At 40.2% G+C, this 27,999-nt stretch overlaps 2 protein-coding genes across 6 annotated transcripts in view; one reads left to right on the forward strand and one right to left on the reverse strand.

The window, feature by feature from the left end:
• Window positions 1-27,999, reverse strand: part of LOC122560524 (sodium/mannose cotransporter SLC5A10) — a 147,028-nt gene that overhangs the window by 44,111 nt on the left and 74,918 nt on the right. The gene's annotated exons all lie outside the window — the stretch shown is intronic.
• The window catches only part of LOC122560523 (uncharacterized), a 45,193-nt gene that overhangs the window by 4,092 nt on the left and 13,102 nt on the right, over window positions 1-27,999 (forward strand). The window contains exon 2 of the mRNA XM_043711225.2: window positions 936-1,103. Within this exon, the coding sequence (XP_043567160.2) occupies window positions 936-1,103 (168 nt within the window). The remainder of the gene's footprint in view (window positions 1-935; window positions 1,104-27,999) is intronic.

Genomic DNA, 27,999 nt, shown 5'->3' on the forward strand with positions numbered 1-27,999 from the left:
ATCTGGTTGCTGATGGTGGAAGCTTGTGTGTCAAATTGCTGATGTCTTTCCCACATTTCTAATGTGAAAGTTGTTTTTAAAAATCTAACTTAATTGGCTGTAAAGCACTTTTGGACATGCTGATGTTATGAAAGGCTCTATAAACATAGAATTTCCATCTTTACCCAGGAAGTTTTAAAATTCATTCACAGAATGTGGTTGTCACTGGCTGTAGTATTTATTGCCCAGAGGGCAGTTATTCCTATGAGTCTGGGGTCACATGAAGGCCAGACCAAGTAAGGTGGGGGGGGGGCGATTTTCTCCCCTAAAGGGTATTAGTGAACCAGATTTTTTTTTTCCCATCAACAATTGTTTTAGACTTTTAATTCAAGGTTTTACAACTGCCCTGGTGGCATTTAAACCTTGGTCCCCGGAACATCACCAGAGTCTCTGCATTAACAGTCAAGTAATATCACAAGGCCGTCGCTTGGAAATTGCAATGCCCGAGAAGGGAATTGATAGCACAGAACCACGTCATTCACTCCACCTTAATCTCTGCTGATGTTTATGCTACACACAAACCTCCACTCGACGCCTCCCACCCACGTCCACTCCTCCTTTACTCAGGTAATTGAGCACTTGAGTTATCCCTCGCATTTATATAGCTTTCCGTTAACTGCATAAGCGTAAGTGCGTTGTAACCACACCCTGCATACAGTAGTTTGTTCAGAATTCTTTTTCATGCTTATTAATGACTATCGTATCTTTACAACCACTGGTTTTTTTTTTAAACCATGCTGGCGGAAACATCATCCCAATATCTGCCTTATCTAAATAAAACTCCAATTCATAATGTGAGTGCACAGACGATGCATGATGTAAGCAATGATATTATTCCACGACCTTGTAGCACTCCTGTGCCTAAATGCAGCTGTTTTTGTTTTAACTGTTCACAGGTAATCGCTGTAGTAATGGATATATTTACAGACGTCGATATTTTCAAAGACTTGCTGGATGCCAGCTTCAAGAGGAGAGTTCCTGTCTACATCATCCACGACGAGGTTAACATCAAGTATTTCTTGAAGATGTGTGAGTGTTCAGGAATGCACATGGGGATGCTGAAAGTAAGTTGGCTAAAGTGTACCAACCAGATTGGCCAATGTTGATGTTCTATGATGTTCTCAGTCACCAGCGTAAAAAGTTGTGATATTTTGTCACTTGTGGTAAGCATCCAAAAAAATTGCCTGGAGGAATGCCTTGATATGAGACTTTTTTCTGATACGCCAAAGGAAAGGCCACCTGATGGGTTGCTTCTTATACTCCTTCCCAGCTCCTCATGCCAGTTGAGGTGGGGGACAGGGAGAAAGTGGTTGCGAGGAAGGAAGAGAAACCTAGATGAGCCAAGATCCTGGAGTTGCTATATGGGCAGCAGGGTCTCTGTGTTAGGCAGCCACTGCCAACCCTCCACCCTGTCCGGTGACATCGCACTGGAACACTGTGTTCCTGCACATTATCCCACCTGTGAGTGTTTTGTTTTACAATAAATGCAGCCTGAGACAGAACATACAATACTCTTTATGCTTTTTTTTAGCAAATGAAAGCACTTTTGTATTGCGGCCTCATTTCCAAGTTATTCCAAAGGTCAATTACCTTTAAATATTTAGTGAAGCCTATCACAGTGTTTAAGATAAAAAAAAGACTGTGTTTCCTGCCCTCTTTCACCATAAACTTGTGCAAGGAACTGCAAATTAATATCAAGGGAAGGGCACCAAGTGCTGAATCAACACTAATTGTTCACTGGCCTTTGAAATCTTGAAATTCCTTGCTTAAATTCTTTTTCCTTCTAATCTGAATGGATGCCAGCAGCCTTCAATGCGAAATTCCTCTCTGTGAATCATTAAACAGTTGCTTTCATCTGACATCCCACACCAAATGATCATTTTACATTCGCCTCTGAACTCCACACTCTGATTAATGTCTTGCATTCACTAAAAGGGTTCTATTCTAACTGCTATTAACTACCAACTCTCCATTTGATCACTGTTTCTATTGCCATGCCTGATCCATTACTGTAGTGTGAAAGTATTTTCATATTTCAGTTTAAATGTAAAATACATTGGAGCAGCTCTCAGCAGGTTACAATGGAGGACAAAATTCCTCCTGCATGAATTTCAATGTATCACTTCTTGTTTTGATGGCATAAAAATATTGATAAAAGAGTAGTGCTGTGGAGGAAACCAACGCTTTGTTCAACATCTGTGCAAATCGTTTCTGTGATACACTTTTAAAAAAGCCTTGATGGAGATCTTAAAAAATGATGCATTTGTTGGATTGGGTAGATTTGAAAAGAATGTGGTAGAATCTAAAACTAGGGCCATAAAGTATCAATCTGAAGCAGGGTCACTGGACTTGCTGGGCTTCTGCAGTAGTTATTACTCTTGTTCCATGAAGGATAGGAGAGTTACTTGTGCAAAGATCAGGGGAAATTTCTTTACTGAGTGCTTAGAGGTAGATCTGACTACTGTAGAAGTGACCGAGGGAAATGACAAGGAAACTAGATAAGTCCACAAAGAAAAAAAATACTGGTGGTTGAGAGGAGCTGAATGGAAAGGGAGGAGATTCATGGGGAGTATTAACTTTAGCGTAGACCAGCTAGGCCAAATAACTTGTTTTTGTGCTCCTTTCTTTTATGTGATCTATTCAATAACTCTCTTTGATCAAGTTTTTTTTGTCACCTGTCTCGGTATGACTTGGTGTCAGGTTTTTGTTTTGTCAGATAATAATTTTGAAGTGATGGGGACTGTTTGCTCCACTGAAGTGCTAGATAAATGCAAGTTATTGACATTTAATCTGTATGATGACCATCAGGTTTCTACATAACCATTTGGTTCATGGGGTAGATTTAACTGTGTCCCAACTCCATTACTAGAAATACCCAAAACACGTTTATGATTTCTGGGTCATCTGAAAGTGTCAGAGATAAAATCTAAAACAAAGGCATGGCTTGGAGTGTATAGAATTCCATGCAGATATCATCAGTCTAAAGTTTAAGGCCTGGTCACCACAGAAGGAAATGCCAGCAAGGAAACTCAATATTTTGAGTATGTAACAAGAAGCAAGCATGTGCATTATAGATAAAGCAAGTGGAAACTCCACCTAAAGCATCTAAACTTGTCATTATCCACTGATTACTGTTAATGGCAGATTTGTTACCTGCATTCATTGCTGACATTAATTCTGGTTGAGGATATTTGGGCAGTTTTTATTAATCAGGAAGAAGGGCTTATGCCCGAAACGTCAATTCTCCTGTTCCCTGGATGCTGCCTGACCTGCTGCGCTTTTCCAGCAACACATTTCCAGCTCTGATCTCCAGCATCGGCAGACCTCACTTTCTCCTCAGTTTTTATTAATACATGGTGATTTTGGTATTCATATACAAAGTAATTGTCTGACTGTAGATTAAAATGGGTCTTTCTGGTAATTGCTAGAATGAGATAACATAATTGTAACTATGTGTAAAAGATTTAGGATCAATAACATAAGAAACTTTGTCACCTAACAAAGCTGTGGAATGCATGACTGAAATTAATGATTGTAGCAGAAACCCTGTCAGTGTTGAAGAATAGGTTAGATAAATGTTTGAATGAAAGGAAATTAAAAAGATATGGGAATGGGAGAGGATTGCAGGATTAGAATGCTGTTCATTGTAGATCGTACCAATGTGGCTCAATTGTGACAACCTGCTTCCAGTTGTAATTTGCATATAAAATTATATTATTCAAATCGTGCCAACATTCTAACCTGTTGAAAGCCAAACCTTGCTGAGTTTGGATAGACAAGTGCAAAAGCAGTGTCGATATTTTCTAATCATCGTGTTCAGAGATGTTATACTCACTTCTGGAGCATGTGGAATTTGAACCTGGGCCTCCTGGCTCTGAGCTGGGGAGACTACCACTGCACCGCAAAAACCCTAAAAATACACACTTCTTTATGCACAGTCAATCACACACAGCAATAGCCTGCATCAGTGTGTACGAGCATGTCATTTGAAAGCATCATAGTCAGGTCATTTTCTTTACAATGTTAAATCTGCAGAATTACTTTTGAGTTTCAGAAAAATTATGTAAATTGGTTCACACTATATCATGTGATTTGACACAGTTTACGATTTAATTAAGTTTGTGAGAAACATAACTGATATGTTGATGATGGCACTTATATTTTCTGAGAGACATGTCAGATTTTGGTGATGAGCGTTACACTTTCTCTTTTCCAAGAGTAAAATTGGACTTCTCAACATATTACTAAGAATTCTAGCCTGAATAACTACCTTGTGTGTTAGCCACTACCCAATTTATTTTATATACTGGTATAGAGCAGCACTTTTTTCTGACTTTTAGTTCACAATGGAAAATGGCATATTGTTAAGAAAACCTCATTTTAAAGTATTAAGACAAGTATAATCCATTCAGTAGTGCTCTAACAAATTACCACTTAATTACAGTGGTAAATGGCAAGTAATCATGGACTTTTTTTAAATTGCACTCACTGTACATGTAATTCTGTAATTTCCAAGCAGGTTTTGGAAACTGATGTGTAAACTTTAACTATGTGTTGTTTTCATATTTTGATATTGATTTGAGAGGGCATTGTCAGCAGAAATCACCAAACTTTTACCTATAACCACTCATCTCTAAAAAGATCTTGTTGGTGCTCCATTATGTGCAGCTGAACTTGCAGTTATACAGTGTCTTTGTTACAGTTAAAACATCCCAATGTACTTTCAAGGAGCAATTGTCAGAAAAATTTGACAGCAAGTCCCATAAGGAATTATTAGACAGGTGACCAATAGCTTGATAATAAAGGTAACATAGAAAATAGGAGCAGGAGTAGGCCATTCAACATGATCATAACTGATTATTCAACTCAGTACCTTGTTCCTGCTTTCTCCCCAAACCCTTTGATTACTTTCTCCCTAAGGACTATATCTAACTCCTTCTTAAAAGCATTTAATATTTTATCCTCAACTGCATTCTGTGGGAGAGAATTACACAGGCTCACCACTCTGGTTGAAGAGATTTCTCCTCAGTAAGTTTTAAAGTTGGAAATATTTATGGAGGGAATTCAGAATGAGAGGCCAAGAGAGAGCTGAAGATACACCTGTCAATGGAATGATGCAGCAAGTCAAAACACTTAGGAGACCAGAGGAGAATAGAGGTTTTCTATTTCTCTGAAAGGTTACTTCAAATTGAACAATCATTGTAGCACAAGTGTCTGCTACAATATAGAGAATCGGATATCTGTTCAACCTAAAACTGAACAGTAATAGACCTACATTTCCATTGTGAATACAGGCATGTTGGATGGAAAACAGCTACATGGCTTTCTTGTTGTCTTCTGATCAACTTGTTAAGAAATGTTATTACACACATTTGGAGTATATTTGGGACTTGAACACAGGCCTCCTGGCTTAGAGGTGAACAGCATTACCACTGTGCCACAGGGACCCTCAGCTATGCGGTTTACTCCTAATGACCAACTAGGTATGAGCAACAAATGCCACTTCCCATGAAAGAAAAAGAGGAGAAAAAAACATTTGCGATCTGCAAACTTTACACAGCTAGAACATTGGCCAGTATTTGCGGCATTGCCAACTCGGATTGCTTCAATATCTGCGGAGTCATGAATGATAGTTAAAACTCTGTAATCATTAGTGACTTGGGCTGCTGTGTCAAATGTGTTGCAACTGAGCATGGTTGAACATTGGAGTTCCTCATCCATTATACATTCTGCGCCCTTGCTGTCCTTGGCACATCTCCTAACTGGTGTTTCACACGGGGAGGTACTGATTCACAAATTGGTTTCCTTGCCAGCATTTAACCCAATGCCAATTAGGTTCTATGGGATTCAGAGTCAATGTTGAGGACTCCGAATTTTGCACAAGATCGCAGATAATAGGTTGAGGAAGTTAATGGGATTACTGGACAACTAGTTCCTGGTACGTAGATCATATCAGCTTTGGTCAATTTTAATTTTAGCTGACTCTCTTGTTTGCTACAATTGAGTGGCTTTCTATATAAGAATGACATTGATTTTAACAAAACTTATTGATGGAATTTAGCTTTGGAGCAGCCAGTGGCACTATTTTTGACCCCTTGGGTGGTAACTACCCGATGACATTGCAATCTTTCTGTTAACTTAGGGCTCATTATAACAAACAGCTTAAACTACCTCCATTATGGTGCACAGGTAATTGTCTAATTTTCTGAAGGTGTACAATTTCTTCATGAATGTCCTTTGATGGCAATACTGCAATTCGATCTTAAACCCAATTTGTAATCTGCATCAAGTGAAACAGAGCTGCAAAGGCTTTGTTCTTTGCGTGCTGGTTAAAGTTTAGAAGCAGCCTTCTGAAAAATGCAATACTTTGATCGCCGACTATATGACCTCACCTGTTGTACAAGTATGTGAGCAGATGACACCTATCACCCTGCCCTCGCCTGTAGCAAAACAAGTTGAGTCTTGTCACACTTTAGAGTTCCCCTAACTGTTTTGAATTCTATTTATTTCACCTAAGCAATTTAAATTACATTAATTTCATCCACCCTTCATTTCTCTTGCAAATAAATGACTATGTTTTGGCTGTTTTTTTTATTGATAACAGCTGATGAGGAACACAGACTGTGAATTATCTCCATTTGTAAAGGATTTCATGATTGTTATTTTAGTAGCTATTATTATAGCTCCTGTGGTACAGTGGTAGAGTCCCCACCTCTGAGCTTGGTGATCTAGGTTCAAGTTTTGCCTGCTCCGTAAATGTGGAATAACATCTCTGATTAGGCTGATTAGAAAATATCTTTAAGTTGCTGCTGTGCTTCGAAGAAACAAAAATGCCACACCCAACCACACAACCGCCCCTCCTCCCAAACCCAAACACACAAACCTGATATCACATAGCTGAAACTTTATTGCTGGAACAGCACAGCAGGTCAGGCAGCATCCAGGGAACAGGAGATTCGACGTTTCGGGCACAGGCCCTTCTTCAGGATTCCTGAAGAAGGGCCTGTGCCCGAAACGTCGAATCTCCTGTTCCCTGGATGCTGCCTGACCTGCTGTGCTGTTCCAGCAATAAAGTTTCAACTTTGATCTCCAGCATCTGCAGACCTCACTTTCTCCTCGATGATATCACATAGCCTCTTGATGCAAAGGCAAATTTGGAGAAAATAATTATTTTAGTGCCACTTGTACTTGAACTACCCAAGAGGAAGATTTGACTATAAGAACAAAATGTGTCATTCAGCCCCTCAATTTATTCTGCTATTCAATCAGAGTGCCTCAGATGACCAAACCTGGCCTCACATCTCTTGCATCCTGAGTGAAACACAAAATCAGTTGCTTTTGCTGTGGAAAGTTTCACTTGACATTTGCAGCATCCATAGCCTTTAGCAAGAGGGTGATCCAGATTCTGCTGCTCTTTTTCTTTTAAAAGCTGATTTCTGAGATAACCTCAAAAATGGCCTGCTTCCTGTTTTGAAGATTATGCCTTTTTTTTTAAAGACTGACTACCAAGCAAATACTTCTGTAGTATAATAGAATCTCTACAATGTGAAAGCAGTTGCCACCGACCCTCCAAAGAGCATCCCACCCAGACCACCATCTCTCTGAAGAGCATCCTACCCAGAGACACCCCCTTACCCTATAGCCCTGTATTCCCTCATGGCTAATCCACCCAGCCTGCACTTCCCTGGACTCTATGGGCAATTTAGCATGGCCAATCCACCTAAACTGCAAATCTTTAGATTGTGCGAGGAAACCAGAGCACCCGGAGGAAACCCACACAGAGACAGTGACAATGTGCAAACTCCACACAGACAGTTGTCTGATGGTGGAATCAAACCTGGGTCCCTGGCGCCATGAGGCAGCAATACTAACCACTGAGCCACCATGCCACCCCATACAAAATTGAATTGCAAACTGAGAGGGGGTTCTTTCAGTCCAGTTCAAATCAGGCAATTGCGATCCATCCAATGACCTCACAATGTTTTGATAGTGGTAGTGATGGTGGGTCAAACTTTAGATTGCTGACTTTATACATAGCTTTCAAAAGCTCAAGTTTCCCACAGCACCCAGAGATACCCAAATCATTACCGAATCATAAATGTAAATTTCCAAATGGCCAAAACAAGGTACGGATTGTACTTTCATAATCTGCCAGTCTTGGGAACTGGGCTTTGGCCGGACCATAGAATTTGTTGGATCACAGGCGTTGACATGTCAGGGTCAGTACTGGAGTTCAACAAAAAAGTGCTATACAACCTAAAATGAAATGGAAGGCAGCTAATGCCAATCTTCGAGGAGAAAGTGAGGACTGCAGATGCTGGAGATCAGAGCTGAAAATGTGTTGCTGGAAAAGCGCAGCAGGTCAGGCAGCATCCAAGGAACAGGAGAATCGACGTTTCGGGCATAAGCCCTTCTTCAGGAATCCTGAAGAAGGGCTTATGCCCGAAACGTCGATTCTCCTGTTCCTTGGATGCTGCCTGACCTGCTGCACTTTTCCAGCAACACATTTTCAGCTAATGCCAATCATCTATTTTATCTTGTTGCCTGTCAGGATAATTCAAAAAAAAAAGTGGTACTGCAGGGTTCACCTCCACATTATGTGGCAAATTGAAGTTTCTAGATCAGGAAGGTGCAACCTGCATTTGTACTGTTACTTGAGTGAAAGTTATGATCCCATGTGATGACGAACTAGACAGGTCAGATCCCAGAAAGAAACCTGGTTTGATATGCATGGGATTGGGGGTGGTATATTAAGATGGGTAGAAAATTGGTTAGCAAACAGACAACAAAAATGGGAATAAATGGGCCTTTTTCTGAATGGCTGGCAGTGACTAATGGGGTACGACAGGGATCAGTACTGAGACCCCCAGCTGTTCACAATAATTATTTATGATTCAGAAGAGGGAACTACATGTTAAGTCCCAAAATTTGCAGATGACACACAACTGGGTGAGTTGTGAAGGTGATGCAGAAATAATTACAATGAGTTTCGGACGAGTGGGGAAATACATGTAGATGCAATACAAGATGGATAAATGTGAGTTTATTCATTTTGGTAGCACCTTATTTGAATGGCTGTAAGTTGTGAGGAAGGAGTGTTCAATGGGACCTGAGTGTCCTCATGCAGCAGTTGCTGAAAGCAAGCTTGCAGATACAGCAGGCAGCAAAGGCAAACTGAATGGTGAGCTGGTGACAATATTGCAGCTTTAAGAGGTCTATTTTGTCCTGTTTCAAGAGATTAAAAAAGGTTTTAAGACAGACGTAAAGTAAATAGCTTGTGAGGCCTTTGGTTTTTTTTATATATAAACGTTGATGAGTTTCTTTATCAATTTAAAAATGACAATTAAATCTTCCTTCAACATTTTAGGTTCGGGGGAATGCACACCTAGTTTATGCAGTGTCTTCATAATGTAATTCCCCAATTGTGTGTTTGGGGTCTTTAAGTCTTTTAAAGTGAAGCTTCTGGACTCCTTGATTCTTTCTGCCAGAACCCTAGTTACAATTTGATCCATACATGTTCTCTTCACACTTGGTTAGAGATTTTGCTTCCCTCCAGTTCTCTCTACTTAATCATGTGATTTTGACACTATCACTATCACTGCATGATCATGATGTGTTACCATCAGAAGCACACAGCTACAGTGAAGCTGTTCCACAAGCAGCTCCAAGGCCACTTATAGAACATAGAACATTAAGCGCAGTACAGGCACTTTGGCCCTCGATGTTTCAACAGGTCGACACAACAATCTGAAGCCCATCTAACCTACACTACTCCATTCTCATCCATATGCCTATTCAATGACCACTTAACTGCCCTTAAAGTTGACGAGTGTCCTACAGTTGCAGGCAGTACGTTCCACGCCCATACTACTCTGAGTAAAGAAATTACCTCTGACATCTGTCCTATATCTATCACCCCTCAATTTAAAGCTATGTCTCCTTGTGCTAGCGATCACCATCCAAGGAAAAAGACTCTCACTGTCCAACCTATCTAACTCTCTGATTGTCTAATATGTCTCAATTAAATCATCTCTCAACCTTCTCTCTAACAAAACCAGCCTTAAGTCCCTCAGCCTTTCCTCATATGACCTTCCCTCCATACCAGGCAACATCCTCGTAAATCCCCTTTGAACCCTTTCCAAAGCTTTCACATCCTTCCTATAATGTCGTGACCAGAATTGTACGTAATACTCCAAATGTGGCCGCACCAGAGTTTTGTACGGCTGCAGCATGATCTCATGGTTCCGAAACTCAATCCCCCTACCAATAAAAGCTAACACACTGTATGCCTTCTTAACAACCCTATCAACCTCTGCTCATCTACACTAACAAGAATCTTACTATTAGCCCAGTACTCTGTATTCCTATTATTCCTTCCAAAGTGAATCACCTCACACTTTTCCACATTAAACTCCATTTGCCACCTCTCTGCAGCTTATCTTTGTCTCTCTGTAACCTACAACATTCTTTGTCACTATCCACAACTCTACCGACCTTAGTGTCACCCGCAAATTTACTAACCCATCCAGATCATTTATAAAAATGACAAACAGCAGTGGACCCAAAACAGATCCTTGCGGTACCCCACGAGTAACTGAACTCCAAGCTGAATATTTCCCATCAACCACCACCCTCTATATTCTTTCAGCTAGCCAATATCTGATCCAAAGCGCTAAATCACCCTCAATCCCATTCCTCAGTATTTTGTGCAATAGCCTACCGTGGGGAACCTTATCAAACGCCTTACTGAAATCCATATACACCACATCAACTGTTTTACCCTCATCCACCTGCTTATCTTTGGGCTCGGTGCCCAAAATTGAACATCCTTCTCCAGGCGGGTCTTCGATCTTCTTGTTTCCTTCATCAGAACATGCTGAAACTTATTTTGTCACGAGAAACAGTCTCTTTTTGTCACTGTCTCCCCTCACATCTCCTTTCTTTTCCTCCAGTTGACTAATGGCTTTAAATTCCTCATTTTCTGCCAATTTTTTTTTAAATGTTCCTTTGCTCCTAGTTTCACAGTGATTATTAGGTAATGGATTATCTGACACATGCTTCATGTCCCCATCAAATGTCGCTAACTAGCAAAAAGTGATTTCAAGTGTTAACTTATTTGCATAATCTGTAACATCTGTTCAATCTCCAGCCTGGCAAAACACAGATAAAATCTTGTTCAAGTCGCTGAGTTGTTCAAATAAATTAAGTAAAATGTCAAATTACGGTAAGGATGCATTCCAGAGGCTGTATGTTGATATCAAAACAAGACAAAACTGATTATATCTGGATACTGCCCAGATGATCACATTTCTTGATCTGCACTAACATGTTAAACTGGTCAGTGAGTCTTCAGTTTTCTTTCAACGGAACAAAATAAGTTGATTTGAATGCATTCAAATTGCTTTATTCCGTGGTACAATTTAATCAGGTCTCTGATATGGATTCTGGTTCAGTACATTAATAAATACAGCAAAGTCCCTGAGGCTTATGTAGCATCTTGTGTTTGAAGAACAAGGATTGTGACATAAGATTTTTTGAAATGCAGACCAGCCCCATCTTTTGATGGGAAGCAGTTTCTTTTCTGTTTCCCTCCATCCACTCTCTTGGCACAACTTCAGTAAATTCCACTCAGGTCAACAGCTTGCCTGTGCAACAAATGTTGACCCCTCCAAAGAACAGTCAGACTAAAGAATGCAACTTGAGCGAGAAGAAGGGGGTACAGTCAATTTCGCTATAACAACGTATTGCTATGACATTCTCGTGCAATCCCGTAGTATAAGAAAATTGTGGTATAGCATTTAAACTAATGGGACTGGAATTGTATTATAACCAATACATGCTTTAAAACTTTGTGCTTTAGAAACAGTGTCCCCAATTCGTCAATCCTGTTACAGTGAATTTGTGTTAACGAAATGCGCATTAAAGCAGAACAACTGGTATATTCAAAATTAATCAGCAGGAATTATACATAGGATTTCCCACTCTGAGGCGAGAAGGCCGAAGGGTTGGGGAAAATAATGGGGGGCTATATCAGAACAGCTCCCTGACACAGGATTCAGGACACCCATTTGGTCTCAAAGCCCCTGGTAAAATTCAATATTCACGTGAGTGGAGGGGTAAATCTAAGGAACAATCTCCTGAGGAACCTTGCTGTAGTTAAATGAATATATGGATGAGCCTCTAGGATAGAAATTTTTATTCTCCCTGTGTATGGTGCAACTCTGGAGCAGGTGAGACGTGAAGTTCAGAGGCTGTGACACTATCGCAACAGCCTTTAGTGAAACTCATTCCTTGTCCAGGAATAGAACCTGGGATTTGGTGAAGAAAGGACCAAATCGTAATCACTTGACCACCGGTTTGAGCCTCTCAGGTATGCTGTGTTGTAGCTGTAACTTCAGTGATCATGTGATAGAGACTGCTGGAAGTTGGAACTAGAGCAGTTCTAGGCAGAGATGCCAGTTTCTAAATCATCATTTGTCAATATTCTTCATAAATAATGATTGAAGCAGCACCCTGAGGTGCTGAGCTTGAGCTTAGCTGAACATATGAGCTCCTAAAATCAATTTTGGAAACAGAGTTTTGAATCTTAGTGAGTTTTGAGAAGATTTGTAGCTCAGGTTGAGATTCTGGAAGTAGGTTTTCTCACTAAGCTGGGAGGTTCATTTCCAGACATTTCATCACCATGCTAGGTAACATCTTCAGTGGGTCTCCAGGCGAAGCACTGTTGATAATTCCTGCTGTCTATTTATATGTTTGGGTTTCTTTGGGTTGGTGATGTCATTTCCTGTGGTGATGTCATTTCCTGTTCTTTTTCTCAGGGGGTGGTAGATGGGGTCTAACTCGATGTGTTTGTTGATGGAGTTCCTGTTGAAATGCTATGCTTCTAGGAATTCTCGTGCATCTCTGTTTGGCTTGTCCTAGGATGGATGTGTTGTCCCAGTCGAAGTGGTGTCCTTCCTCATCTGTATGTAAGGATACCAGTGAGAGAGGGTCATGTCGTTTTGTGGCTAGTTGATGTTCATGTATCCTGGTGACTAGTTTCCCGCCTGTTTGTCCAATGTAGTGTTTGTTGGACTACTTGTTGTCCCTTCCTAGCTAAGATCAGCTTGTCTTCATATCTTCTCAATCGTGCGTGGGACTGAGATCTTAGAAGATGGTCATTGTTTTCATGGTGGTGCTGTTCATTGTAATGTTGCTTTGCACTTAAGCCTGAGTGCACATTGATACCATTCCAATCTCAAGTATAACTCAGGACAATAATTGCAAAATGTGATGAACATGAACTTCCTGTACAAAGTGCAGCTTTGCTAATTTCATTACAAACTACTTATCTGTTAATAAGTCACTAAAAATTTACCATATTCAATGAGTGAAACGTGAGTGATGCAGTATATGATTTGTTTCAGCATTGTAGGTTCAACGTTAGTAAGAAGGATACAACTTGATCCATCTCTGTGATTTTTTAATGTATCTTAAGTTTGAAATTGCTTCAACTATATAAGCAACAAGCAAATTGATCTCATGTTAGGAGACAACAGAACTGTCCAATCCTCTCATATTAGATCCAGTGCAGTTACTGTAATGGAGTTTGTTGATTTCCCAAGGCAAGTACCCTTTGGGTGAATTATCACTGGCCTCACCCACACTCTCTGTGAATTATCACTGGCCTCACCCACACTCTCTGTGAATTATCACTGGCCTCACCCACACTCTCTGTGAATTATCACTGGCCTCACCCACACTCTCTGTGAATTATCACTGGCCTCATCCACACTCTCTGTGAATTATTACTGGCTGCTAAATTGGTCCTGAGGGTCTTTTAATCTGGAAAAAGCTCCTAATTAAAAATTAGAGGTCACAGAGGCAAGCTACCTAGAGAATTTAGCACATGACTAGCTTTTCATCTGTGGCTGCAAAAGGGAATCTGAACCCTTTTGATAATCTTATTGAGTGGTGATACACTGATATAAAACTTCATAAAATACAATGAGAAACAGTGGAATCACTATCTTGATTGGAAGGCAAATTTTGGGAGCGAAGCCTTAATCCGTAGTCCAACAAGGTATGTTCTGAACCTTCATTTAAAAAGTAAAGGGGAAAGTCCAGTTTGATTAAATACTGTTTCTGCTTCATCACCCATAATAGAGCACTTTCCTTCTCCCAAATGCTGGACTAAAGGGTTTTTTTGTGTGTGTGTGTGTGCAATGATCATTGTAATTGCTGACTGACTCCTCAACTATCAACCTGCTGCTTCTCCCAAAACCTTTTCGTCTTTAAGTGTAAATCAGGCATGATTCCATTGATGACACTTTAGTAGACAAAAATAGTCTCATGGACTTTATTGAATGGCTGACAAAAATTAGTTCTGAAAAGTATCTCAGTAGAAATTTTGGGAATTGTGTGGCTTCCTTTTTTTTAAATATATCCTTGTATAACATTTTGTTTCAGTTAATTGAGAATTACACAAACAGTGTATGTTGGCACTTGCCTCTTCTGTTGTACAATTTACTTCCTGCCAATTTTGGAACATTTTCCCTTTAATCTTATGACTACAGTGATCTTTGGTGATGCCTTGAATGTGCATCTTCAGGACTGTACATAGAATGGTGAAAATCCAATTGCTTCCCCAATATTATCAGACATTTAATAGCAGCAGGTTCTGAGAAATAGGCAGTTAGGAACATGATTGATCTGATTGTGGTCAATACTCCATCCTTCTGTCTGGAAAAGCCTCACCCCCACCATCCAGAACCCTTGACTCCTTTGCCTATCAAAGAAAGAATTCAGTCTTGTTCAAATTCATTCACTCTCCACAGTTTTGTGTGTTAAAAAATTCCACAAACAGCTGTTCTCTCTTCTCATCTCTATTGTAAAGGGAAACCCTTTATTCTTAAGGTGTGTCCTTTAGTCCTAGTCTGCCACACATAAGGAAACATTCTCCCTGATTCTTCGGAAAAAGGGTTGCTGGACCTGAAACATTAATTCTGATTTCCCTGTACAGATGCTGCTAGACCTGCTGAGATTTTCCAGCAATTTCATTTTTTCTCATGATTCTTCCTGTGTCCCCTATCCCCTCCGTGTCGTGTGTTTTAACAAGATTAAATCTCAGTCTTCTAAACTCCAATGGACATAATCCCCAACCATTCAAATTTTCTTCAAAAGATCAGCTCTTCATCCCAGAAATGAGTCAATTCAACCTTCTCTGAACTTCCTGTGGTTCTACAAGGAACAGGTAATCCGATTTATCTAGCTTCTCTGGAATCTCCAGGCCTATGAAAAAGGTTTCTTGAATTATCTTCACTGTTATTGCATCAATGAACACACCAACCAATGGCCACAAACAGTCATGTGAGTTGAGCATTAATCTATTCGCAGTGCTGTTGGATGAAACAATGATATTGGCATCAAGAGACTTCCTTGTTTCGCGTTAGAGGTTCTAGGGCTCATGTCAACGGCAGTTAAAAACAGCACACCTTTGTTACTGCATAAAGACACTTGAATGCATCAATTTTTCCAGTCCCAGTTTCCAGAATGATCAAACCTTTTGACACATTAAAACTGTAAATGGTTTTTTTGAGTATAAAGTTTATACAGTGTAAAATATACAGTTGCGTAACTTAGACTGTAATTCTTGAGAGCTGAAGAACTCTGACAGTACCCCAGATGTTCTGTACAGAGAAGTACTGCAATGACCAACAAATTTAAACAATATTGGCACTCTGTTGCACTTTTTGAAGTTATTGGAACGTGCTGTCTTTCCCATAACATTGCTGTAAACAGCTTTTGAAAGATTATGTGGATTAGTGATAGAATTAGCATTCAGAGGGAGTTTTTTAAAATTGATTTTTCTCCAAAAAAGACAGCAAAACCAAGGTGCAATCAAAAGCAATAAACAACAGTAAACAAAACCCCGACCACCCTCCCCACAGTACATACCTCCCCAAAAATATAAAGATAAAAATGACAAGCAACCATAATAAATTTAAACATATACAAAGCACACAACATAATAAATTAAACCAGCAGTAAGATAACAGCATTAACAAAAGAGAAAGGGGAAAAAAAATGAGAAAAAGAAATCGCCACAGGTAAAAAAAGAGAACACTTAGCATATGAAAGAAAAGGGTTCCAAATTTTTGTAAATTTATTAGAAGAGACGGAAAAGGATAATCTAATCTTTTCTAATTTAAGGAAGTATAACACATCTCTAACCCCAGTGTGTATAAGTAGGTACAAGAAGGGAGTAAGATTTTTGCCAGACACCTTAGATAGGGTGTCAAAAATGTCACTTAAAACATCTACTTAAAGAAGGGCAAAGCCAGAACATGTGCATATAATTTGCTGGGGCATGTTGACACCGATCACAGTGACTCCACAACCACCTGATGAAGGAGCAGCGCTTTGAAAGCTAGTGCTTCCAATTAAACCTGTTGGACTATAACCTGGTTTTATGTAATTTTTAACTTTGTACACCCCAGTCCAACACCAGCACCACCAAATCATTTAATGACGAAAGTAATTTTGGAAAGATGTCAAAATCAAAATCATTAGGAAGGGCAGGGAAAACCTGAATTAGTTAATGAACAAAACTGTGAATTTGGAGATATCTAAAGTGACATTAAGGAAGTGAAAACATATCAACTAATTGTTGAAAAGATGCAAAAATGCTATAAACATATAAGTCTTTCACAGTTTTTATTCCTAGCTTAGCCCAACCAGAAAAGGCACTATCCACTAAAGGTGGGGGGAAATGTATGATTTGCTGCCAAGGGCGCCTTAGTAGAAAATGATTGAAAGCCAAAGTGGCATCTAAATTGAAACAAATTTTAAGACTGGATAACACAATTACATTAGTCATATAAATAGAGGTTGGAGAAAGGAGAGGTGAATGGAACAAAGCCTTCAATGTTACCGGATAGGTGGAATTTACCTCAATAGTCAACCAAATTGGGAGAGCATCAAGGTTCTCATTGAAGCCAATAGTTCAAATTTCTAATATTTGCTGCCCAATATTCGGCAGTGCCATTCTACCTGATATCTTAGGCCTGTGTAACAACTGTTTTCGTAACCTAGGAGTATTCTTTATTTCAAATAAATTCAAGAATAAGACTATCTACTTTACGGAAAAAGGAAAGAGGGAGAAAAATTGGTATGCATTGAACTAAATAAGAAAATCATGGAAAAATAGTCATTTAAATGGAATTAAATCTAGCAGTGACAGACAAATTAAGGAGAGACCATCGTTTGAAGTCTTGTTTGATTTGTACCAGTAATGGTTAAAACTTTTTCCTCTACAAATTACCTAGTGTATCTGCACCAAGATTAAAAAAAAACAGAGTTGGCATTTTTAAATGTAAATTATCTAGTGGGTATTCCTTGGCAGGCTTATTGATAGCAAATATCTCACTTTTGCTAAGGTTCAATTTATACCCAGAAATCTTACTGAAAGATTCTAAAATTAAAAGTGCGGTGAGAATGGAGGGGGATAAGTTCGAGACAAATAGCAAAAGATCATCTGCATAGAGAGCAACTTTCAACTCCACACCATTTCTAGTAATGCCAGAAAAACCGGTATGAGTCCATAGAGCAATAGATAAAGGTTTAATTACAATGGCAAACAGCATTGGACTCAGGACAATCTTGTCTAGTGGAACGGTAAAGGTAGAAGTAGTCAGAATTCATATTATTGGTCCTAACAGAGACCTGCAGTGATCATAGAGTCGTTTGATCCAGGAAATAATTTTTTTCCCAAAGCCAAATTTCTCCACAGTTTAAAAAAAAGATAATTCCATTTCACTCTAACAAAGGCTTTTGCAGCATCTAAAGATATCAAGGCCTCAGGGAGAGTGGATGGGGAAGAACTGTAAACAACGCTAAACACCTGCCTAAGATTTTTAACAAAAGGGGCGTTTAAATAGATTATAATTATGGCACAGATGAATTTGAAGGAGGTTTGAAATGCTAAGCCATGCCCAGAGCACACAGGTCACAAGTACAGAATTGAAACTGCATAAGACATTGCTGACCGAGACTCGAGTCTTCAGACTTGAATAAAACGGGCCAACAAGCAAGAGACACTGATTCAGATAAAGCCCTTGTGATAAGAATGTATTTCTTTTGAATTAATGTTCTTGAACCATAGTCTACGTAGATGGGAGGCACAGTTACAGTGCTGTTTTTCGAACTCGCATGTTTCAGCAGTCTATTCTCTCAGGTGGTGGATCATATCAACTCTGGCAATAAAACTTGTAGAGGCGGTTCAGTGCTTTGAATTATTTGCATGTAATCTCCTTCATATATTTTGGTTAATGACAACTACAAAATTCTCCAAGTTGATATTATGCTTATATATCTGTCACAATTATTTGACTAATATACCAGTGTTTATTGATTTAATGCTTTCATGGCTATTTAATACAGTAATTGCTCACTTATAAAAGATGAGTAAATATTTGCTCAGTTCTGTATTGGATGTCAAACCACTCTAATAATATCAGAGCTAGTAATATTAAATTAATAATTTCAGTTACCTACATCTCTAAGAAATAGCGACTATAACGTGATTCAATTTTACATTCAGTTTGAGGGAGAGGGGAGTGGGTCTGACAGTATCCTTTCTGTTAAATTTTAATAATGCCAATTATTAGGGCAAGTAAGCATAAGTGGCTAAAGTCAACTGGCAAATTAGATTAAAGGTTTAGTCAGTAGACGTGCAGTGGCAGATTACAAAAAATACATACATTTCAATGGGTAAGAAGAATTTGAAATGATGGACCCAACAATCATTGTTGACTAGAAATTTAAAGGCACTTTCAAGCTTAAAATCAACCTAATTCTGCTTAGACAGGTTGCAGATCAGAATGTTGGACAGCATTTTCAAAATAAACGCAAAGAATGACTAAAATATTATTAAGCCGGGAAACATTAGAGTACGAGAGAAAGCCAGCCAGAGAAACAAACTTGGATGGATTCTATATAATTTAAAGGAAGAAAGGAATTATCAAAGTGAGTGTAGCTCCAATTGAAAGTGAGTGTAGAGAATTAACAATGGAAAATAACAAGACGGCAGATGAATTGAATGGGTTATTTGCTCGGTGCTCATAGTAGAGGATACAATTTACATCCTAGAAGCCGCAATAAATCAGGCAATGGAAGAGGGGGTGGAACTTAGGAAAATCACAATCACCAGAGATGTGGTACCAAGTAGATTAGATTAGATTAGATTACTTACAGTGTGGAAACAGGCCCTTCGGCCCAACAAGTCCACACCGACCCACCGAAGCGTAACCCACCCGACCCATTCCCCTACATTTACCCTTTCATCTAACACTACGGGCAATTTAGCATGGCCAATTCACCTAACCTCTGCACATCTTTGGACTGTGGGAGGAAACCGGAGCACCCAGAGGAAACCCACGCAGACACGGGGAGAATGTGCAAACTCCACACAGAGTCGCCTGAGGCGGGAATTGAACCCGGGTCTCTGGCGCTGTGAGGCAGCAGTGCTCACCACTGTGCCACTGTGCCGCCCACAAATGGCCGCCCACAGATTGTAGGAGCTGTGGGCTAAGTGCCTGGGTTCTGTTAGACTTCATCCTCGGGTCTAAAAAATTGATTAGTGAGATGGTTGATGCAGTGGTTTGTATTTTCCAAAATTCCCGTGATTTGGGAAAGATTCGATTAGACTGGAAGATAAAAGATGCAACTCCTTTACTTCCAAAGGGAGAAAGAAAGCAGGAATGAGAGGCCAGCTAGCTTAGCTTCTGTCACAGGGAAAAGGTTAGAAGTTATACTTTGAACTTATGTAAGTGTTGTGATGAGCAGGCAGAGTCAACATGGTTTTGTGAAAGGGCAATTATGTTTGACCAAACTATTGAAATTCTTTAAGGAGGGAGCATGTGATGTGGATAAGGAGGAGCCTGTGGATGGAAATTAAATTTCAAGAATACATTTGATAAAGTGCCATTAAAAGTTATTGCACTCAATGCAGTCTTGTTCTGTACGGGTAGTATATTGGCATGGATATAGGCTTGCTGGCTGAGAAATAGAGGAGAAGCATAAGCCAGTCATATTCAGGTTAGCATGCTATAACAAATTGTATGCCAGAGACATCAATATTGGAACCTCAACTGTTTACAATTTATATAAATGGCTTGGATGAAGGGATGGAAAGTATGGTTGCCAATGACACAAAGATAGTTTGGGAAATCAGTCCTGAAGAGACATGAGGATGCAGCAGAGGGATATAGATAACTTCAACAAATGAGCAATTGGAGAATAATGTGGGAAAATATGAGATGGCATTTTGTAAGGAAGGATCAAAAAGAAGTGCAGTCAAATTAATGAGAGATTGTAGAGCTCTGAAATGCAGAGGGATCTGGGTGTCCTCTTGTACAAATCACATTAAGTGAGGTTTCACTCTGAAACAAAGGAAAAAAAGAAAAAGGGTGTCAGACACCTTGTCCACTTTGAGAGATGGCTCTGAGGGAGCTGGATCAGGAAAGCCAATAGATTATTGCCATTTTTGGCAAAGTAAGGAGGTTATGCTTCGGTCGTACAGGAACTACTGAGGCCATATCTGGAGTACTTGCACAGTATCAGTCACCTTGTTTAAGGAAGGATATAAATGCACTGGAAGGAGTTCCGAGAGGCTTTACCAAACTATTATGTGGAATAAGTGGGTTGTCTGATGAGGAAAACTTTGGACAGGCTAGACTTGTATCTGCTGGAGTTTTGAAGAACAAGAGGTGACTTGATTGAAACAATCTGCAGTGATTGTAATGAGGTCATAGAATGAGTTCCCTGATTGGAGCTATTAATCTGGTCCGATCAGGAAGCCCTGGCTGACAGATAAGAACAAGAGTGTGTGGTGCTGTGGCTTAGTTGGTTAAAAGGCCTGCCTAGTAAACTGGAGATACTGGTTTCAAATCCCAGTGGTGCCTGCTTGTTGAGTTGAAGGGTTGTTGTGTCAACTTCTTTCTGCTTTTAGGAAGTAGTGTGGGGGAAACAAACCCAGGAGTGTCAGAGGTTCTGTTCACTCTGAAACAAAGGAAAAAAAGAACAAGGGTGTCAGACGCCTTGTCCATTTTGAGAGATGGCTCTGAGGGAGCTGGATCAGTGGTGAAGGACTCTACATTTTGTGTTAGGGAGGGGACTGTCTCTATTCTGTCTGGACCACACGGTCAGTGTGTTATCACTGCTGTTGGGTTTCCTGAGGAGGAACGTTTTCTCTTTATCTCCCCCTTGTTTCAGGTAGACTTTTCTTGATTTCTAGTTTTCTTTATTGTGGTTGTTTCTCTGGGTTTTCTTTTTGTTTATAAAACAAAAAAGGAGTGAGAGACATCCTGTTCACTCTGAGAGCTGGCTCTGAGGGAGCTGGATCAGTGGCAAGGACTCTCCACATCACTTGGCGATGGGATACTGGCTTCTGTGGAATTATTTCAAATCAAGATTCTGAAGACTCCCTGACAAGGTAGATAAGATAGATGTGGAGAGGTTGTTTCCTCTTAGGCATCTAGACTTAAGAATAAATATCAATGGTTTCCCATTTAAAAAGATGCAGCACAAAGATGGGCGGCACGGTGGCACAGTGGTTAGCACTGCTGCCTCACAGCGCCAGAGACCCGGGTTCAATTCCCGCCTCAGGCGACTGACTGTGTGGAATTTGCACGTTCTCCCCGTGTCTGCTTGGGTTTCCTCCGGGTGCTCCGGTTTCCTCCCACAGTCACAAAGATGTGCAGGGTCAGGTGAATTGGCCATACTAAATTGCCCGTAGTGTTAGATAAGGGGTAAATGTAGGGGTATGGGTGGGTTTCGCTTCGGCGGGTCGGTGTGGACTTGTTGGGCCGAAGGGCCTGTTTCCACACTGTAATCTAATCTAATCTAATCTAATCTAATATTTTCTCCCAAGAACAGGAGAATGTCACACATCCATTCTGGCCAATAACCCCATTAAAAATGAATATCAGTCTTTATTTGGAGAAGTGCTTATGTGGATCATAGGGATGATACTATGTTAGGCTGAGAGTCTGAGCATGTCTGCAGGCATTAAGGGATTTTTCTTGAGTAGGTCAATAAGGAAATAGATGAAACTTCTTTACCCAGTGTGGCTAGATTATGAAACCTGCTAGCGCATTTGGATGCTTGGGCCAAATTGCATTGGTGCATTTTAAGTGAAGCTGGATGAATATGTTTATAAATATCTAAAATTGCTGTACTTTTGTAGCCGCCTCCAGTCCTGAAGCAGGAATGCCCTGGAGTCTATGGAATTAACTAATCTCCAGGACATTGCTATCAGCAATTCTAGAAAAAAAGACCATGGCAGCATTAAATACATGGTTTGCCTTATTTTCTTTAAATAATTTCATTTATTGATTATGAGGACAGTCCAATGGGAAGGTATGCTTGACCAATTGGATGATTCTTAACCATCAGTTTACTTTCTGATCAGTGATACGAAGCACCATGACTGTGGATGTGGCCAACTGTGGTGGTGGGAGATATGGTTTTGAGGTCATGTGATGTCTAACTGGAGTTGGCAACATGTTCTGAAATGCTGCCACCTGCCATGCCTAGCGTGTTGAGAAGTTTTTTTCCAGTCAATACTTGAATCACACACAAATGATGGCACTTTGTTTCCTTAATTATTTCAGCTGTACACAGTTTAGTGAATCATCAAAACCACATCAAAGCTGGCCTTGCCCAATACTTTGCAGAAAACTCACTTCTACCAAGCTGTTGGTATTTTCAATAGATTTCTCTCTGGCAATTTTGGAATCACATTGTGAAACATTGCATGCACTGAAGGCAGAGTGCCAAATCCACAGTTTAGAAGAATGTTGCACAATTTTCATTACGTTGTAGGTTATTGGGCTTTATTGCTTTTGCTATTAATACAGAAACTTAATTGCTTAGTCTAATACTCATATAACAATTACCCTGCAACAGAATAAGATTCAGCAAATAACTTGAACTTGCAGGCAAATATCACCTATTTATCACCAGGGATACATTCTATTTATCCAAATTTAGTCCTGATGTGTTTAAGGTCTTGAATTCAGGTTTTTAAATTTGTCAACACCAAGCATCAGTCTTATCATAGTACTTATTCTTTCATTCATTCATTCATGGGATGACAGTGTCACTGGGCAATAAATGCTGGCCTACCCAGAGGGCAGTTAAGAGTCAACTGCATTGCTGTGGTTCTGGAGTCACATGTAGACCAGACCAAGTCAGGATGGCAGTTTCCTTTCCCAAAGCACACTTGAAAAGATTTTTTTTTCCTGGTCAGTCAACAGTGGATTCATTATTGTCATTAGATTCTTAATTCCAGATGTTTTTAATCAAATTCAAACTCCACCATTTATCATGGCAGATTTGAACACGCATCCCCAGTATATTGCGTGGGCCTCTGGATTAATAGTCCAGTAATACCACTAGACCATCACTTATCCTATTTATGCAGCTTTACCTTAACTATAAACCAACTTCACTGCACAGATTCCTAATCCTTTGTTGACATATCTTGGGCATGTGGATGCACATATATTTACAGTCAGTGAAGGAGTGCAGGATACTTAATCACAAGATTATCTAAAAAATAATGTGATTATGACGATGTAAAAATTACAGCATGATTCACAGCAAAAAAACAAATACATCTTTAATATTAGTGTAATTTTAAATTTTTCCACAGACACCAGCAGTAAATTGAAAGAGGATCTGTGGACAGGATCTGTGTTCCTGTCCATTAAGGCACTTTGTTGGAAATGAAAGATTGCTGAATTTATTCAATTGTGTCCAGAATCAGTTCCAAACAGTAACACCCATCAATCATTTTCGCAAAAGCAAAATACTGCAAGATTTTCTGTTTTACTGAACGTAAGACAGAAAATGCTGGAAACACTCAGCAGGTCAGAACAGACCCTTCTGACAAAAGGTCATCACAGATCTGAAACATTAATATTGTTTCTCTCCACAGATGCTGTCTGATCTGCTGAGTATTTGCCAACCTCTCGCGTAATTGTACTCTGTTTATTCACAAAGTGTAATGATAAATAGTAATTGTTGTTTTACTAAAATATGCATCATTCTGAATAATTAATTCCCAGGATGCAGGTCTAGCTGGCAAGGTTAGCAATAATTACCCATACCTACTTGCAATGAGAAGATCGCTTTGGGGGAAATTTAGAGCCAACCACATTAGTGCAATAGTAGTCACATACAGACTAGACCAAGCAAGTCCGTCTCTTCCTTGAAGGAGGTTAATGAACTGGTTGAGTTCACTGGCACTTGATACTGAATCTGTTATTTCCACATTTTAAATGTTGAATTCAAATGACAACCATGTTAAGATTCAAACTCGCATTCTCTGGATTTCTAGTCCAGTAACATAACCACTTACATGTGGTTTACATGTGTACTGACTGAAGTTATGGAAGTAATGAGCAGTAAAAAAAATTTATGTTCCAGAACATTATGTAAATGTAGCCCAGCATATTACCAATCACAGCTGAACAACTACAGTCAACAATCTGTTTAGTACACTCTTGAACTATGTTCACACTTTTAAGTTGGGGCGGTTTACATCAGATTGCCTGCAGTAATTATTTTATTTGATTCACTCACCAAAGACGGCTATCAGCCACTGATGAAATTATTTTTCACAATTGATGGTTGTTCATAGTTGTTCCTAAATTTCATTTTTAAACCATTACATTGAATGATAAGTTACAACCATGCCTACTCTTTTCCTATTTCCTTTTCATTTAGATCAAAGCTATTCGCAAATGTTGACAGGGTAATTTTCAGTTGGCACCTGCGCAGTTGCTGGTTGGCAAGCAGTCTGCCTGGCCTTCCATTTTTGTTTGACTTCAAAGACTGGTCACAGCTAGAGAATCCTCACCTGCCTCCACACTGACAATAATCCCAATGACCTCTATCGAGCATTAACTCCAGTCTTGCTCGAGCGATACCAAAGGGAGATACTGGTGCAGTGGAACAATCACTAAACTAATGGAACCCCAGAGTAAGACTTTGTGGATATGGGTTCAAATCTCAAAATGACAACTGATTGAATTAAAATTCAATGAATAGGTCTGAAATGTAAAACTAGGCTAATTATGGTGACCATGCCAACCGTTGTATTATTGTTGAGAAAATCTATTTGATTCACTAATATCTCACTAGGGAAGCAAACCTACCATTCTTACCCTGCAGTCTCCACACAGCTTCAGTTCAATTGTGAAATGACTGACAGAGCCACTTCTTCAAGGGCAATTAGGGATGGACAATAAATACACACATGCCATGAAAAAGTTTTGACAAACTCCTGTGTGGAAATATTTCCTGCTCCCTTTGTTAAAAGTCCTTCAAACATTGCAAACAATTTGTTTTTATCTAATTTTTGTTCCACCCAGTTATCAATTAAACGTCATAATCCAATCCCTGTATAAATTTGTCCACTGTAAAGAAACAGCATCAATTTCAGTTTGTCTGATTTCTTGCATCCCGAAAACCCCCATCCTCCTGATTTTAATAATTTCAGCATTATTGGAAGTTTCTTCAGATGCTCGGCCCCTAATCCCTACAGCACTTTCTCTAAATGTCATCACCTCCCTGTACCCTCTTCCTCCTTTAAGACATTCTATTTGAAACCTTTTACCAATATTTCAAATATCTAGTATCATCTTATGTGGTCGAGTGTCAGATTTTGGGGATCACGATGGGACATTTTACTAAATCAAAGGTGCTATGCAAATGCAGGTTCCGGTTTTTGACTTTTGCCATTAAACCAATGAAATACCTGCAGAGAGGCCCAGTCCAGCTACCAAGTCACCCTTTATTTGCTAGTGCGCAATACACTTGCTGTGCCAGTTGGCTCAGTGTCGTCCCTCAACAGAGGAGATTCTAATCTCCTGGTTATATTTTTTAACCCCTTTTTCTTGTTTTTTTTACAGCAGTAGTGCTTACTTCTCCCCAGAACTCATGTCGTGTGCGCGTGTGTGTATATATGTACGTGCACGTGTGTAATCTTTTATTTTATCAATCAGTACAAGTTACAAACAGTTAACATTAACAGCTGTGTACAAGAAACGGCAATTTATAAGGGAAAGGGGCAGCAAAGCCAGATCCCAAACCCCACTGTCCAACCAGTTCTCAGGGAAATGAGGACAGACCTCGAATCCCACCTTAACATTATCTCAAGATAACAGTAAACGCAATCACATACAGACAGTCCGATAAAAGCGAACAATAAACAGTGCATATAACACAGGCACCTCAGGCAACCCAGCAAACCACTCGTCCCTCCTACTTTGCAGCCATTCAAAGGCAGTCCACCTCTACTGGCTCTCCTAGTTATATTGGTCAGCCAAAGATTTTTCTGATTGGCCTGGATTAACAAACCCAATGAAGAACCTTGTAGTTAATGAGGTCAACCTGATCCCAGTCACTATATTTCCCACCCCACTCCACCCCCAAACTCTGGGATATAGGCCGATACTTTTGCCCCAGATCTGGTCCCTCAGACTTGGACTCAGACAGGACCGTGTTCCATTGGAATGTCTCGGAGGAGTCTCCTCCGCTTCTTCTGATGGCAACGGTATTGAGGCTGCATCCATGTTGGACTCTGAGGTTTCCTCAATACTAGATGGGCAACATGGTGGCTCAGTGGTTAGCACTGCTGCCTCACAGCACCAGGGACCCAGGTTCAATTCCAGCCTTGGGCGACTGTCTTTGTAGAGTTTGCACATTCTCCCGGTGTCTGTGTGGGTTTCCTCTAGGTGCTCTGGTTTCCTCCAAAAATGTGCAGGTCAGGTGAATTGGCCAAGCTAAATTGCCCATAGTATTAGGTGAATTAATCAGAGGGAAATGGGTTTGGGTGGGTTACCCTTCAGAAGTTCAGTGTGGACTTGTTGGGCTGAAGGGCTTGTTTCCACACTGTAGGAAATCTAATCTAATGTAGATGGAGGGGGAGCACATGCAGTTTTGGCTGAGCCTTTGGGCTGTTCTAAGGAATTAGATTCGAGATTAGATTCCCCTACAGTGCGGAAACTTCGGCCCAACAAGTGCACACGAACCCTCCGAAGAGTCACCCACCCAGACCCATTTCCCTCTGACTAATGCACCTAATACTATGGGCAATTTAGCATGGCCAATTCACCCAATTTGCACATCTTTGGACTGTGGAAGGAAACCGGAGCATCAGGAGGTCCCTGGTGCTGTGAGGCAGCAGTGCTAACTACTGAGCCACTGCTGCCCTAGGGCCAGGTATGTTTTGCTCTTGCCCCATTTGTGAGGTAATGGCTTTCAGGTGATCCATGTATTTGTTCAGAACTGTATCACCGATCCGAGCTTTGTAAGTCACGAGACCTGACTTCATACCAACATCGCCTCAGACCCATACAGGGCCATTTCCATGGTTCTGGCACCAAACTTTATCCCCTGGATTAAATTGTCTCTCTCGCTTAGAGGAGACATTTGGCCAGCACTGGGGTTCCTGCTACCATTTCACTCTTCCCCTGGCTTCAATGTTTGAACCGCTCTTTCTGCTAGACCATTGGATGCCAGGTGGCATGGAGCTGTCCTTATGTGCCTAAGCCATTGGACTTCAGGAAATATTAGAGTTCCCTGCTGGTAAATGACGTCGGTGACCAATACTTCCAGGAGTCTGTATGCCACAAACAATACTCAGAGCTTCTCAATTGTCACCCTACTCTCACTGCTACTGAAATAATTACATAGAGGCCAGTTCCTGTCACCAAGTCACCCCTTATTTGCTACTGCTTTGTAAACCAGCTATGGCCAACTGGCTCGGAGTCCATCCTTAACTAAACAAAATCTAATCTCCTGTTTATATTGTTCAACCAAGGCTTTCCTGATTGGGATTATTAACCTGTGCCAATCAAGAACCTTGTAGTTAGAGGTCAACCTGGTCCCAATCACTTCAACAAGTTTTGA

The sequence above is a fragment of the Chiloscyllium plagiosum genome, unplaced genomic scaffold, assembly GCF_037043375.1.
Source record: "Chiloscyllium plagiosum isolate Xiang-an unplaced genomic scaffold, Cpla_swu_hap1 HiC_scaffold_20, whole genome shotgun sequence".
NCBI lineage: Eukaryota > Metazoa > Chordata > Chondrichthyes > Orectolobiformes > Hemiscylliidae > Chiloscyllium > Chiloscyllium plagiosum.